This window comes from Aphelocoma coerulescens, chromosome 13 (assembly GCF_041296385.1).
Source record: "Aphelocoma coerulescens isolate FSJ_1873_10779 chromosome 13, UR_Acoe_1.0, whole genome shotgun sequence".
NCBI lineage: Eukaryota > Metazoa > Chordata > Aves > Passeriformes > Corvidae > Aphelocoma > Aphelocoma coerulescens.
In genome coordinates, this window is record NC_091027.1 from 1,841,868 (window position 1) to 1,857,046 (window position 15,179).

A 15,179-nucleotide genomic window follows, 5' to 3' on the forward strand; every position below is an offset into this window, starting at 1 on the left:
CTGGGCAAAACAAGGTGCCTGACAGCGAGCAGTTTGTGCCAAGGGCATCCCACGGGAGCCCGCTGCTACTCGGATTACAAAGGAGAGCAAAGGCTGAGCAAAAACTCTCGAACAGGTTGGACATGTATTTACAGACCCAGAGCCTGCTCCAGCCCAGGGCTGGCTCCTTACCAAGGGGCAGAATTTTGTTTGAGAACGCATCCACTTGAACTTTATCTCCGGGAAACACAACACGAGCACAGGCCCCATCCTTTCACCAGCCAGGAGCCACTTCAGCTTTCCTGCATGGGGAGCACGTACAACCCTGAACCTCAAGTGGGAATATTTGGGGTGGGCACAGACAAAAATTACCTTTGCTCAGCTCGCCCTCACAATGGGCAGATCCCACTGGGATGGGGAGATGACGATCCCAAGCAGCTTAAAACACAGCACACAAATATCTTTGCAGCACGTCTCGGGTTTTAACAAGCTCTTACTTAACCAGCCTCATTTCCCCAAGGGCTGTGGGCGACGAGGAATCTGCTGTGCACACAGCAGGGCTCCCAGGCAGGTCAGCACTGCTCCCAGTCCCCTCCCTGCTTGCAGGAGTTCTGGAATATCCTGCCATAAGCAAAATGCTCTGCCCCAAGCCCCAAGGCTTTTCTGCAGATGGTGGTTTGAGAATTCCCAACTCTCATTGTTGCTGCAGAGGAAAACCAGCAACCCCAGAAATTGCCTAATGCAGCAGCAGGATTTCCTGGCATGGTTACACCAAGAAATGCCCGTGCATTTTAGCAGGATGAGGGAAAGCCCCCATAATGGGACATCACCCGGGCACCACAGCTGGCTTTGCTGGCAGATCTTTAGCACGGAAATATGGATCTCACCCCATAAAGGCTATCTGTAAATGGTCTTTTGAAAAAGCTTTTTATTGCAGGGAGAAGTGCCCAGGGGCATCCAGAGCTCTGGGAGAACAAGGCCCACCCACAAGGCACCAACTGGCACGGCAAGAACAGGAATGGAGGCCCAGCTATTTTTGCAGAGAATGAAATCTGTTACAAACACACCCTTACAGAGAAAGCCTCGTCTTTTCTCTGACAAATCCCTGAAAGCACAGCCTGCCTGTGGGTACCACGGGTGTGAATGCAGCCTGTAAATGAAGCCACCCTTAACTGCACTGCTGCACAATTCGCTGGCTGCAGCACAGCACGCGCAGGGGCTAACGGGCAGCAAAGCCAAGCAAAAATAAACTCAGATATCCACATTTCAGCTGATGGCAGAGCTCTGCTGAAGCAACACCACCAGAGGCTGGCAGAAAACATTTCTCTATGCAGTCATCCAGAAACAGACACAGCAGAAGGTTTGGAAATACCATGGACTGACACATCTGGGTGGGTTGTCAGGGCAGGAATCCTCGGCAACAGCTCTGTGTGTGTGCATTTCTGGGAGTCCTCCTAAAGCATCATCAATAAAATGTTCAGCCAAGTGCTGCTCTGGTCCTTTTCACAGACACTGGGATCAGGAATAGCAAGAAACCTTCCAGTGTGCAGTCCCAGCTGCCTGGAGTCGGAATGAGCAGCAGTTTGGGGCAGGGAAAAAAGGCAAGAGAAGTCACTGCAATTCTTCTGTTTTATTAGCAAATGGGCAGTATCTGGACATCTAAAGGAAATCAGCCCTTTCCAACATCCACTCAAATGTCGTTGTCAATTCCTTGCGCTGCTCCCACACATCTCTGTCTTTCGTACAGCCAGAGCCTTTGGGTAAACAAAGAGCACAGAAACACACAAAAAATACAATATATATGCGTCTTCCCCCCACCTAAATGACCTTCGATTTTTGGAGATTAGCAACGCTTTGTTCGTTTGACTTTGCAAGAAATATCAAAACATCTCGAGTTTTAAAATAAAAAAATACTACAATATTCACAATATAAAACTTAAATACTTTTTTTTTTTTTTTTTTAATTAAGGGACTGCTAAGAGCTGTTGAGTGATCACAGCTCTTCCAACAGAAGCTCTGCTGCTGAAGCACTGAGAAGTTAAGGTTCACAAAGCAACATTCATTTCATTCTGCACTGCTCCTGGTCAGAGTTGAGATCTTGCCATGCTCATGACAGTGCCACTGGAGACTTGTCCAGGTGTGGAAATAACTAAAAGGTACATGAGGTCCTCTCCTCTGCTCTTCCTGCCCTGCTAATGTATTCCTGTGTTTTATTAAACAGGCATTGGATAAAGTGACCATGGGTCAGTCCCTCCCTGCAAGAGTTACACAAACAGGGCAGAAAAGGCAGTGAGAACCAAGGAGAAATTCAACCCACCCTTCCACAATCTCATCCAGGACAAAAGACATCATTAAATGTGCTTGAAAGGCAAGAGAATCAAATTTTGCCTGGGAAATCTGGATTCTGTGATGGAATCCAGGTTTGGTTATTTCATTTTCACTCCACCTTTCAAAGGAAGCAGAAACTGGGACAAACAACAGCTACAGGATTTATCTCTTTGGTAACATCTGTGAAAGAGTCTCTCAGCACTGGGTCCATTTCACAGGAATCATAAAACCTGATAGGATCCTGTAGAAGTTTCGTAGGTTTGACTGGGAAAAGAACTTGCCCCAAATCAAACAGGGCCTCTGTGAGGGTGGGAAAGACTGCACAGGAACTGGATCCCTCAGATCCTCGCTGCAGCCACACTGCAGTGCCTCAGTGAAAGCAGCCCCCAGACAGACAAGCTGAATAAACCTTCTCTCAGTACAGACAGAAGGTCGGGAGTGCATTTTAGGGTATTTCCTTAAGGCAGAAGTGGGTGACTGCTGGCTGAGGACACAGGCAGGGTTGGCAAACCCAAGCTGGACTGAGTGGCTGTAACATTTTTTTCCCAGTCCAGTGGCTCCACGGGTGAGTTTAAAGAGGGTTTGGATCCCATTGCTCCTGGTCACACCCAGCTGCAGCCTCTCTGTGACACAAAGCTGTCTGTTGTGTAAAATCCTGCGCTTCTGTTCGGTTCCTTACAACTAAAGTTTCACTTTCAGAGTTGGTTTCCAGCTCTCCCCTCACACTGCAAGACTCAGCTGATACAGCAGGGGCTGAAGAGGCAGCAGAGACCCCACTGTTCCTTCCAGCTGAGGACATGGGTTCCTCACTTTTGAGGAAGAACAGCAAGATTTGTAGCGCCACATTTCATATTTTACCTATTCTTCTCTGGAGGAACAGCGTACCCTGGTGACCTGCTCAGCAGAACAAGGAATAGGAAATGTTTATCTCTGAAACTTCCAAAACCACGATAATAATACAAGAGCATGGAACAAGAGGTCTGTCCACGAGCTAAAGCTGCCAGAAGCGCTGTTTCAGGGCTGAAATCTCTAGTACCTCCCTCAGAACCAGAAACCCACACTCCAGAAAGGATCCACTACAGACTCACACCACAGCTGCCACTAAAAAAGGTTGCATGGGGCAGGTTAGAAAAGTGCAGATTCTTCAAATTTCTGGGATGACAACCCAATGACTGCACACAGTCTCCCCAGGTGAAAGACTGTCAGTATTAAAGGCTGTGGTAATCCTGAAGTCCACCACAAAAGGGTTTTTCAGCTGAAGCCTGCAAAGGAATGGGAGAAGAATAAATTTTCTTCCAAACCAGTGATGGCATCCACTCCAAGTAAAGTGTTTTTGGAAGTGCATTTGTCAGGTTATGGATCCAATTCCAGAAAGTAAAAAAGGAAGGGATGAACAAATCAGTTAGAAACAACCTGAAAAACAACCATTCCTGGTTTTGTGGCTTATCTGTCCTTCTGTCATTTGACTGCTTGCTGCTCTGCAAAGGGTTAAATTGTGATCCTCCTCAGTGACTGCATCCTTTCAGCTGAGACAAATGAACTCCCAGGCAATAGGGCCAGTGGGAAATACATATGTGCTGTGACAACAACATGCCTCCAAGCAGGAGGACAGCTCGAGGTCAGCTTTCACTTCCTCAGCCTTCTGCTTCTCTTGCTTTCTTCTCACTGCTGCTAAAATTGGTTCAAGGGCACTTGAGACTTTGGAGCAGAGAAGATTTTTCTCCTTGTGTCTAAACCCAAAAGGTTTCATATTTGCTAGGACCATTGAAAGTAGGATCAAAATGTGGATTGGAAGTTGGTGTAATCTGAGGATCTCTACAGGAGAGCTGAGAAAATAGAACAGTCCAGATTTCCTGCTTAAGGGCACAGCTCCATTTTGCCAGCAGCTGCAACAAAGAGCACACAGTTTATCATGCTTGAAAGCTGCACAAATACCCACCAGGGAAGAGAAATTACTCTCCTCTAAAATATACATTTGGGTTGGAGATTAAGACATGTGAGGACAGTTTTCTGGCTCCACCACAAATCACCGTTCCCTGTTTTACCTTTGGGAACAAAGAGTCAAGCTGGAATTTTACCTGGAGAAGGAATATTAGTCTGACCTAACAACTGAATTCTTTTTAAACCCTCATCTCTATTCAACTCTAGTATGACAGAGATTCCATGAATTCCAGATTGCTGTCCTGAAGCAACATAAGAAAAAGCTGCCCCTAAATGTCATTTCAAGTGATCATCTTCACTCCATCCGAGGGGTCTGGGGACAAGGGAAGACATCAAATCCAGGTGATAATAATACTCATCCCTCTGGGCTTTTTCCAGTGCTTTGCACGGGAAAAGCCTCACCACATCCCTGTGAGGTAGGTCAGTATTATTACAGTCCCTTAATACAGCTGTGGAAAGTGAGGCAGAGAAGCTCCTCTCCTGAAGGCCACTGCAGGAGTCTCCCTCAGAGATGGAACAGGGAGACAAGAAGAGAATTTCCCTTTCTTCCCTATCTCCCCTCTTCCCCATACATACCTTCATGGAGAAATAAGCAGAGAAAGGGGCTACAGTGCCACGAATTTCTGACAAACAGCAGGACTCCTACAACGACTCCACGGACTCCAGACAGGATTATTAAACACACAAGTACCTCAGAACGAACGGCAACGCCGCCGTGCGCACGACCCCGAAGCCATCACACGATACAAACCCAGCTCAATAAATAAGTAAATACATGCAGCTGCAGCTGGGACTGTCCCCAGCTCAGGAAGGTCCCAGGTGGAGCAGGTGAAGCCACGTCACTCCTGTGCCTCCACGGCGACACCGACCAGCGCGTGCCTGATGGTGCGGCCGTGCAGTTTGTAGCCGTCCTGAGTGACCAGCGCCACCGTGCCCGGCTGCATGCCCTCGGCCGGCACGTGGCAGATGATCTCGTGGTCGTAGGGGTCGTACCTGCCACCCACAGGGTTCATCTTCTGCAGGCCATGCTTGGCAAAGACGCTCTGCAGCTTGGCCTCGATGAGGGAGAGGCCCTCGTAGATCTTCTTCAGGGTCGGGTTGGGATCGCTGGGCTCCGCCTGGCCCGCGGCGCTCTCGGCTGTCTTCTCCAGGATGTCTGCTACCTCCACCAGGTCCCTGCAGAAGCTCTGGATCCCTGAAGGAAGGAAGTGAAGGACAGTTTACAGAACATCCAGAGCTCCAGTACCGAGGACAGACACAAAGTCACAGCGGTTTGAAGGCACCTTTAAAGCTGCTCATTGATTTGAACTTAATTTAGCGAGACCAGGTGGTGTCTCCTGGTTCCTGGAACCAAAGCTTCGGCACTAGGAGTCATCTAAAGACTCCCCAAACGAAGGAATATGCAGGAAATGCACATCTATACCATGAACATTTATATTTTTGGTCTTCCTGACAGAGCAGAGCATTAATGTGTCGCTCCAAACAGATTTTTGCAACTCAGATTTGTCATTCAGGACTCTGCTCCACACCCCCTGCTCCAGTCCCACTGACATAATTTTGTCATAGGAATGCCATTCCACAGGGAACAAACACAATGGGGGGAAGCAAAACCAATGCATGGCTATTCAAAAGTACAAAATCCCCAATTTATTCATAGCTTAAAAGCACTGTGGAGGGACTGGACCAAAATGGTCCTTGGGTTGGTCATGAACAGCCAGGCAGTTTTTGTCATTAGAAAAACGGGGTTAGATTGGCTGCATTTCCAGAAGTGGTTTCTTGCACAGTGCAGAAATTCCAGGAAAAGCAGCGTCCCTCAGTTACATAAATGTCATAACTCTCTGACTGGAATGACACATCAGGGAAACAGAGAAAATGAGGCTAGAGTCAGGTGCTGTCTCCAGCTTTACATGTGAACAGGCACAGAACAAAGGAAGAGGAAGGAGATGCAACAAAGGAACAGACAGAAACCCAGCAATTACCACTCATTTCACGGAATCAGAGTCATTTAGGCTGCTCAAGACCTTTAAGATCATCAAGGCAGCACTGCCAAGGCCACCACTAAACCGTGTCACCGAGTCTTTTAAACATCTCCAAGGATGGTGACTCCACCTCTTCCCTGGGCAGCCTGTGCCAGTGCTTGGCAACACTCTCAGTGAAGCAATTTCTCCTAAAAGCCAATCTAAACCTCCCCTGGCACAACTTGAGGCTGTTTCCTCTTGTCTTACCCCTCATTAATTGGGAAAAGAGACCAACCCCACCTTGCTACAACCTCCTTTCAGATCTTCCTCTTATCTACAGATCTCACTCTGCAAGCAATTTCTAATAAAGAGCTTATTTTTTCTTCATGTGTGAGGCATGCTACCTATAAAATCCCAAGAGCTCAAAAAACCCCTCTCAAAATCAATCATCCCGTTGTTGATGATGCCCAAACTCAGCAGCCATTTTATAGCACCACGGGTGGAAGGTAAGCAAATACAGCAGCTCTAATTTCAAGGCTGCTAGAATTAACTGACAACAAACCTCTTGAGATTCATGCAGTATGGAGAAAAACAGTTTTTCATTCTCAGAGATGGTTCTGGCACAGTGCAGTGCCTGAACAGCAGTTTCTTCCCCCTTCACCTGCTTCTGCTGCCAAAGCTACAAATCCAGCTCATTTCACTGGTGCTAAAATATTTCTTTTAGAAGTTTTAAACATCTAATCTAGAGATTGACAACTACTGCCCCAGGCAGCATCTACCTCCAATGAACTGGAGCAGAAGAGGCTGTTAATATAGTAAAGGAGATCACAAGCTGATGACACAGCTGAGTATAAAATACACCCTGCCAGAGCCAACCCTCAGCACACAGCAGAGCCTGGATTTTCAACCAAGTCAGCAGAACTAAACTCAGCTGCACTGGGACTATTTAAAAAAGAAAAAAATAGTCACAATTCTGTGATTCTGTGGGTAAACCTGATAGGACAGGACACAGCTGGATATGGAGAAAAAACAGTGATTAAGCCCAGATATCAAGAGTCCAGGCCAAACATCCCACCAAGCTTTACAATGAATGAGGGAGGGCAGCTCAGGGAGACAGAAAAGCTGCTGATCAGCATTTCTGCTCAGACAGGCAGGCCAGTGCAGCAAACACAGCTCTTCTGCTCACCAAAGAGTTTGGCATCTTCCACAAACTTCTGTGTTCTCCTCCGGACGTTCTCGGAATCTGCCAAAGCTTTCCGGTATCGCTCCTGCAACCACAGAGAAGACACTTCAAACCAGGAGGCAAAACCCCTTTCCTGGCACTGGAAACCCCTCAGAAACACTTTAAAGAGAGAAGGTTGTGCTGGGCTCCTGCATTTTCATACAAACGAAAAGTCCTTCTCCTACTGATTAACCAAAAACTGTAACTCCCTCAGAAGGGCAGAAGTCAAGGCCAGAAATATTCTGGGCACTGAATGACTGAATTCAGCTAAACACCGACTGCTGCTGCTGAGCCTCCCTTCTCCAGGAGGCAGCTCTGTGAGCAGCTGATTTCTCACTCAGTGCAGGATTCTCAGGGTGATTATCCCCAGAACAGTGGGATTTAATCCCCTCCTCAGTCATGTGAGCTCTTCAATATAGAACCTGATTGCCACCACACACTGGCACTTAAAAGGACTTCCCTTCTTGGATAATCTGGATCCAGTGAGACGTAAAGATATTAAGGACTGTCCAAAGGAGGGGCATGAGGATGGAGGGGCCATGGAAGAGCAGCTGAGGTCACTGGGATTGTTCAGCTGGAGGAGACTGAGGGGAGACTCCTCGGGGTCTGCAGCTCCTCCCGAGGGCAGCTCCGATCTCTGCTCCCTGTGACAGGCACAGCACCCAGGGAGCAGCTGGAGCTGTGTCAGAGAGGTTTAGGTTGGATATCAGGAAAGGCTCTTCCCCCAGAGGGTGCTGGGCACTGCCCAGGCTCCCCAGGGAATGGGCACGGCCCCGAGGCTGCCAGAGCTCCAGGAGCCTTTGGACAGCGCTGCCAGGGATGCCCAGGGTGGGGCTGTTGGGGGGTCTGGGCAGGGCCAGGAGCTGCACTGGATCATCCCTGTGGGAACTCAGGATATTCCATGATTCCATGCCAATCAACACGAAGCTACTGCCACAAGGCTGTGAAAGAAGTGACCAGCTCCAACACCCAGCTTTTCCTGCCAGGATCACACCATCAGTGCCCTGCTGACAGATGGTGTTTTTGGGGAAGGCAGGGTGGAATTTCACCCTCTCACCCTCAGAGCACAGCTGCTCTGGAGCTATGTGTGTGTCACAGCATTTAGGGAAAAATCCAGGGCCAAAAGACAGACCAAGGCAAGGGGACTGAAGCAAAGGCACCCTCCTGATGCCACCAACACACTCACAGTTAAATCTCGGACTTGCTCCTCCAATTTTATGGCTTTGTGCTCCAAGGCACAGTCAGAGAGGGAGTGCTTGGGCTCGTCACTGGGATCCTCTGGGCCACACTCATCTCCTGTACTTCTCTGCTGAGCTGCAGTGCTGAAAGCACAGGGGGACCCTCTGAAATACAAACTAAAATAAATAAAGAAACAAAATAATAAAGAAACAAAGTTGAGTAACTTCAGGGTCAACAAGAATTCAAGATTAGTGCCGTTATTAAAAGCAGGCTCTCTTAAAAAAAGTACACAGGATTCTAAACACAATTTTAGCTCTTTCCAGAAAATACGGACAATCAGCACAGAAACACAAAGAGGTGTTTTAAAACTCTTTATTTTAGACTAACGTGGCACACAGAGGCTTTACACCACTTCTTTGGCATACCTTGAGAAGAGTCAGATTTTCACAGAAACAGAGAATAACTGAGGTTGGGAAACACCTTCAAGACCATCAAGTCCAACCTGTGACCAATCCCCACCTTGTCACCCAGCCCAGAGCCCTGAGTGCCACATCCAGTCATTCCCTGGACACTTCCACCACCTCCCTGGTCTTTTCCAACCTAAACAATTCTGTGATTCCCTGATTGTTTCACTCTCCTACTACACCCTCCCTCTCACACCTTACACCAGGAAGAATCTGCAGAACAAAACACAATTTACTTCCAAACCGGCTCCATACAGGAAACATTGCAGTACACACCTAACCAGGAAAGGTGTATTCTCCTTTTTTGGGAACACCTGGGCTCTTCCTCTGAGCAAAGCTTTCACCACCCCCTTCCTGCAATGTTTTCTATCCCCTCTCTGCAATGTTTTCCATACATTAAGTGCACATCTACCCAGTGAGAGGCAGCACAGCCCAAAAATCCCTGTGCTGGCACCAACTCCACTCCTGTGTTTATACAGAACAATTCCACACTGCACAGAGACTCTAATTTAGATCCCAGAATCGATTCAGCTGAGTTCACATTACCAGGCCTGCACCATTCTTACTCTTTAGCAAGGCTGCATTGCTCAGGTTCAATGTCACAGACGTGCACAGAGGTTGTTCTGGGGTCCATCATGAGGCCTCAGTGCTGTTTAGCAGTTTTGCCCCCTTTGTTCCAGTACTGGAGCTGAGCAGAATTAAATTTCAAGGAGTTAAACCAGCCGAAAAAGCACCCTATAAAACAAGAGGACTTTTCTCTCTGTGTCCCTGAACGGGTTTGCTGACAGATCAGATCAGTGCAAGTGCCAGTACCAAAGAGAAGCCAAAAATGTGAGATGTGGGGCAGGGAGGAGGTGTCCCTGAGGTGGTTCAGACTGGCTCAACCCTCAAAGCCCAGCTCAAGAGATCTGTATCTGCCCAAAGACCACCAGGCATCTCCTCCCACCCCGTGTTTAGCAGCCCAGATGTTCCCTCATTTAAATCCCTAATACCAGGTTGCTAAATGTCCCACAGCACTAATGACAAACCTCCTTTCCCCACCTGAGGACATTTGCATCTGCAGTTTTTATTAAGTGGCTACTTAAATCATCACCCATATGTGAAACCATTCCTTTTCAACAAATTATATATGCCAAATAATACAAATCTGAAAGTGCTTTTTCTACCTACACTTGCTCTAGAATAGGATGTTCCTCAGGCTAATTTTTGAAGAACCATCTGGGTTCCAGGAATGCCAACACAGGGGAAAAAAACCTCCGCATTTTATCCCTGGCTGCTGTTTGGGGCACAAGACCCCATCTTGAATAATTTTTAAGATTCCTGTCACATTCATTTTATTATTTATTAAAAGTGCTGACTAACAGCACTTTTTCAAAGTTAGAGAAAGTAGATTAAACTGGAGGGGAGGACAGAGCAGGACCCCTCCTTCAAAAATCAATCTGTGAGGCTTTCTTTCCACTTAAAAATATCCATGGCAAACACCAGCTACAAGCTTTGTCCTTTATCATCTCACATTTCATTTCCAAGAGCTGCAGGGATGGAAATCAGCCACGCTACAGATGCACCGAAGAACCCGAAACACAGCTGAGAAATCTCGCTGGGGCCCTCAGAGATGAAACTCCCGTGTTTTAAAAATAGGCTGTGCAGCTCAGTTAACTCCTCTGCACCCAAGAAGCCAAAGTTGGTGAGGTATTTTCCCCTGCCAGTGGTTACAGCGCAGGGATGGGTGTGTTTTGCGTGGGAGAGGGGCATGGAGGAGCCGGTCCCAGTTGCAGGGAGCTGCCTACGTGGAGCAGGGAGCTGCCTGCATGGAGTCCTCTCTGCAGCCCGTGAACCCAAACCCCAGAGCGCTCCCCCGTGCAGGGACATGCCCTGGGTGTCACGCGCAGCCTGGAAAAGTTGGGGCCAAGAAATCGGAACCACAGCCTGACTCCACAGGGAATTCTTCAGGTCTGTAATGCAGGGTTGAAAATGCCGCTCAATTTGCTCCTTCCTGCAGGATGAAAGGAATCCTCCCCTGCAAGTGGCAGGAGCTATTTACAGGCTGTCCCACTGACTGGGCTCCATCTTCTAAACACTGGCTTGATCACAGCTGCCCTAAAAATAGGCATGGATCCCACGGGAGGAAGCTGACACATCCTGAAGTGACAGACACGTGGAAGTCGCTGGGTGTGTGAAGGGGGTTACACAAGTTGGTGTTACAGAAAGATTTACAAAGTGATGTCACAGAAAGCCAAAGAGACAAGAAATAGCAGAGAAGTTGATTGCAGCCATATGGCTCAAGCTAATTGGCCTTCAAGATTAATATTTCAGTGATGAGAACGGGTCTCTGGTCAGGGATACAATGGTATCACCTCTTTCTGGAGCGCCCGACCATCCCAAAGTGACCATCAGCTCTCTCTGACCCAAGGGTCCTTCCCCATCTCTCCTGGAACACTCCCTCTGACCATCCCAAAGTGACCATCAGCTCTCTCTAACCCAAGGGTCCTTCCCCACCTCTCCTGGAACACTCCCTCTGACCATCCCAAAGTGACCATCAGCTCTCTCTGACCCAAGGGTCCTTCCCCACCTCTCCTGGAACACTCCCTCTGACCATCCCAAAGTGACCATCAGCTCTCTCTAACCCAAGGGTCCTTCCCCACCTCTCCTGGAACACTCCCTCTGACCATCCCAAAGTGACCATCAGCTCTCTCTGACCCAAGGGTCCTTCCCCACCTCTCCTGGAACACTCCCTCTGACCATCCCAAAGTGACCATCAGCTCTCTCTGACCCAAGGGTCCTTCCCCACCTCTCCTGGAACACTTCCTCCTCCTCCCAAATCAGCATGACAAAGCACTCAAGTGCTGAGACACACAGAAACATCTGCCCTGGTTTCAGCTCTGATGAGCCTGCTTTGGAAGGAAATCTAATTACTCCCAATTCCTTCGTGCTGTTTCATCAGGGAGTGACTCCAGAGATAATGCAGAGGAAAGAGGGGATTGTCCTGCTCTGCTCTGCACTGGGGTGGCCTCACCTTGAGTACTGGGGGCAGTTTTGGCTGCCACAATACAAGAAAAACCTGAAGGAGGGACAAAGAAGGGACACGAAGATGGTGAAAGACGCGGGGGGGCCATGCCAGGGTTCCAGGAGCATTTGGACAACACTCTCAGGCACAGGGTGGGATTTCTGGGGTGTTCTGTTCCGGGACAGGAGCTGGATTGATGATCCCTGTGGGTCCCTTTGCAGCTTAGGATATTCTGTGATCTCTAACACCACGAGGATTCCTCCTCAATGAAGCTGGAGAAGAGTGCACCTCCACACAGGATGGCTGCAAATTGGGCAGGGGGCTCCCAGATTAAGCCAGTCCAGGGTATGGAATCCCTGGGATGGGAGCCTGGACCCCACCAGCCCTGCCTTGCTCATGGAGCTGTTCCCATTGATGGTGACCCAGGCAGAAAATTTGTGTACAATGAAGAGTTTCACACCAACAGCAGGTCCTGCTGATCCTTCAAGATGGAAACCTGCTCAGCTCCATCACTCACCTATTTCACAGTCGTTGCACCTTTTTTTAGAGGGGCAAAGCAGTCTTCATACATATTAGAGGGAGAATTTCCTGACATGCATCTTTACACTTAGTCCCAAACACAGCTCCCTCTATTACATGCTGCAGATTTATTATATTACATTTAAAGAGTCTTTTGGTGGTGTTTCTCATCTAGACAAAAAAAAAATTACCATGCATTTTGGCTTTTTTTCTTATTACCTGTCCATACTTCACTCAAGTAACCAAAGCATCTTTATGGATTTCTCTTTTCTAAGGCATATTCCGTGATGTAAAAAAGCATGAGTGGACACTGTTTTTCTGTCTAAATATTGACACAATTAAGTGGATTCTCTTCCTGCGACCACCCAAAACACGCTGATAGCACATGTGCTGCCTCACCACCAAAAACAAAACCCGAGGAGCACATTAAACCCGTAATTAATGAATAAATGGTACGGCCGGGCGAGACACAAGAACCCACCCACAGCGGCAGGAAACCACCCTCCCAGCGTGACTTACCGAGCGCGGAAACGCTTTGCCTTAATAATGAACATTAATTTACGCCCCCCAAAAAATCACTTTTCCGGGAAAAGAGCTTGGTTATCGGGGGTTATTTCTGCTCCAGGGCGTTTTGAGGAGCGGAGAACGGCAGCGTGGGGTTTTGGGGGGTGAGATGGGGACCGGCGGGGGATGATGGGCACCGGCAGGGTGCGGGCCGGGGTCTGGCTGCGGGTTCGGCCCGGGCTCCAGACCCGCATCAGGGCCGTGGTTGGGGTCCGGGTCCGGGTCTAGATCCGCTCCCGCCCCCGGCGCGGCGCCCGCCCGGGCCCGGCCCCGCGGCGCTGCCACGTCTGTCCCCGACCCCCCCGCGGCTCCGGGCCACCCCTGTCCCCCCGTACCGTGCCGTGCCGTGCCGTGCCATCCCACCCAGCCCGCCCCGCGTACCTGCCTGTGCCAGCCTTGCCGCCCGCGGGCAGCAGGGCCCCGAGGCGCCTCAGGGAGCGGGCGGCCATGGCCCCGCACGGCGCCGGCCGGGAGCGGCGGAGGAGGCGGCGGCGATGCGCCCGCGTCACCGCGGAACTACAGCTCCCACACGGCCCTGCGGAGCGGCGGGCGGGGCCGCGCTGAGGGGACGGGGGATGAGGGGGTGAGGGGGACGAGGGGATGAGGGGGATGAGGGGGATGAGGGGGTGAGGGGGATGAGGGGCTGAGGGGATGCTCCGCCCGCCGCCGCACACGCAGCTCCGGGACCCCGGAACTCGGCTCCGGCCACAAGGGGCCGGGACCCCGGGTTTGGCTCCGGCCACGTCTCCTGTCCCCCGAGATTCCGACCTGGACACACGGCACCGCCCCCGGGACTAGGACCCGGACACGGCCCCGGGTCCCTGGAGCTCGGGCCCGGACACAGCTCCAGTGTCCCAGGGATCGGGCCTGGACACACAGCTCCAGTTCCCTGGAGCGCGGCTGCGGACGCCGCTCCATCCCCCGGGACTCGGACCCGGACACGGCCCCGGTTCCCTGAAGGAGCTCGGGCCCGGACACAGCTCCATCCCCCGGGACTCGGGCCCTGGACACAGCTCCATCCCCCGGGACTCGGGCCCCGGACACGGCCCCGGTTCCCTGGAGCTCGGCCCCGGACACAGCTCCATCCCCCGGGACTCGGGCCCCGGACACAGCTCCATCCCCCGGGACTCGGGCCCGGCCCCGCTCCTGCCTCCCGCGGAGTTCGGACCTGGGCACCGGGGACACAGCTCCGCTCCCCTTGGCTCGGACCCGGTTCTGCCCCCCGGGGCTCGGACCTGGTCCCCACAGAGCTCGGACACGGACACAGAGCTCGGGTCACCCCGGACACACGGCTCCTGCCCCTGGCTGGGCGGGTTAAGGGGGCGAGAACGGGACAGGTTTCACCTCTAGTTCAGGAAACGACTGGAAGAGACGGCGAATGTGCCTTACCTGTGGTGAATAAACATCAACCAAAACCCAAAGCCTTGGCCAAGGCTGCCAACAACTGGGAGCCAGCATGAAGGATGAGGGGGAATGGCCTCAAACTGGCAAAGGGCAGGGTTGGATGAAATATTGGGAATAAATTCTTCCCTGTGAGGATGCTGAGGCCCTGGCACAGGTTGCTCTGAGAAGCTGTGGCTGTCCCATCCCTGCAAGTGTCCAAGGCCAGAGTGGAGGGAGCCTGGAGCAACCTGGGATAGTGGAAAGCATCCCTGCCCCGTGGAATGAGATGAGCTTTAAGGTCCTTTCCAACCCAAACCAGTCTCGGAATCTCTGATGTGCTTTCAGGGGGCTGCTTGTCCCAGCGGCTGCTGCCACAGGGGTGCTGCCCCCACCCCAGCCCCACCCTTACTCTTTTCCCTGGGAGCAGGAGTAGCATTCCTGCCCTGCTTCCTCGGCCGAAGGACCCAGCAGGCCAGTGTCAGCGTTTTTATTAAAAGCTGCTTACCTAGCTACTAACACAGGGCTGTGGAAGAGTGGGCTCCAGAGGTTAATTGTGGCAGTCCATAGCGTGAGTGGGTGATGGTGACTCCCTTGTTCCCCACACAAAAGCCGGGGCCTTTCCTCTCCATTCCTGTCCC

At 50.8% G+C, this 15,179-nt stretch overlaps 1 protein-coding gene across 3 annotated transcripts; it reads right to left on the reverse strand.

Moving 5' to 3' along the window:
* Nucleotides 1–1,590: 1,590 nt before the first annotated feature.
* On the reverse strand, nt 1,591–13,675 carry GRPEL2 (GrpE like 2, mitochondrial). 3 transcript variants are annotated; one of them, XM_069028892.1, is made up of 4 exons: nt 13,540–13,675; nt 8,615–8,771; nt 7,393–7,474; nt 1,591–5,443 (listed from the first exon to the last, which is right to left on the reverse strand). In XM_069028892.1, exons 1-4 carry the CDS (start codon nt 13,605–13,607, stop codon nt 5,088–5,090), a joined length of 663 nt encoding a protein of 220 aa, XP_068884993.1. In that variant the 5' UTR covers nt 13,608–13,675; the 3' UTR covers nt 1,591–5,087. The 3 variants fall into 3 exon arrangements, with proteins under 3 accessions (XP_068884993.1, XP_068884992.1, XP_068884994.1); XM_069028891.1 differs by having other exon boundaries at nt 8,615–8,783; nt 13,540–13,674; XM_069028893.1 differs by lacking the exon at nt 13,540–13,675 and adding an exon at nt 13,114–13,362 and having other exon boundaries at nt 8,615–8,783.
* Nucleotides 13,676–15,179: the final 1,504 nt, after the last annotated feature.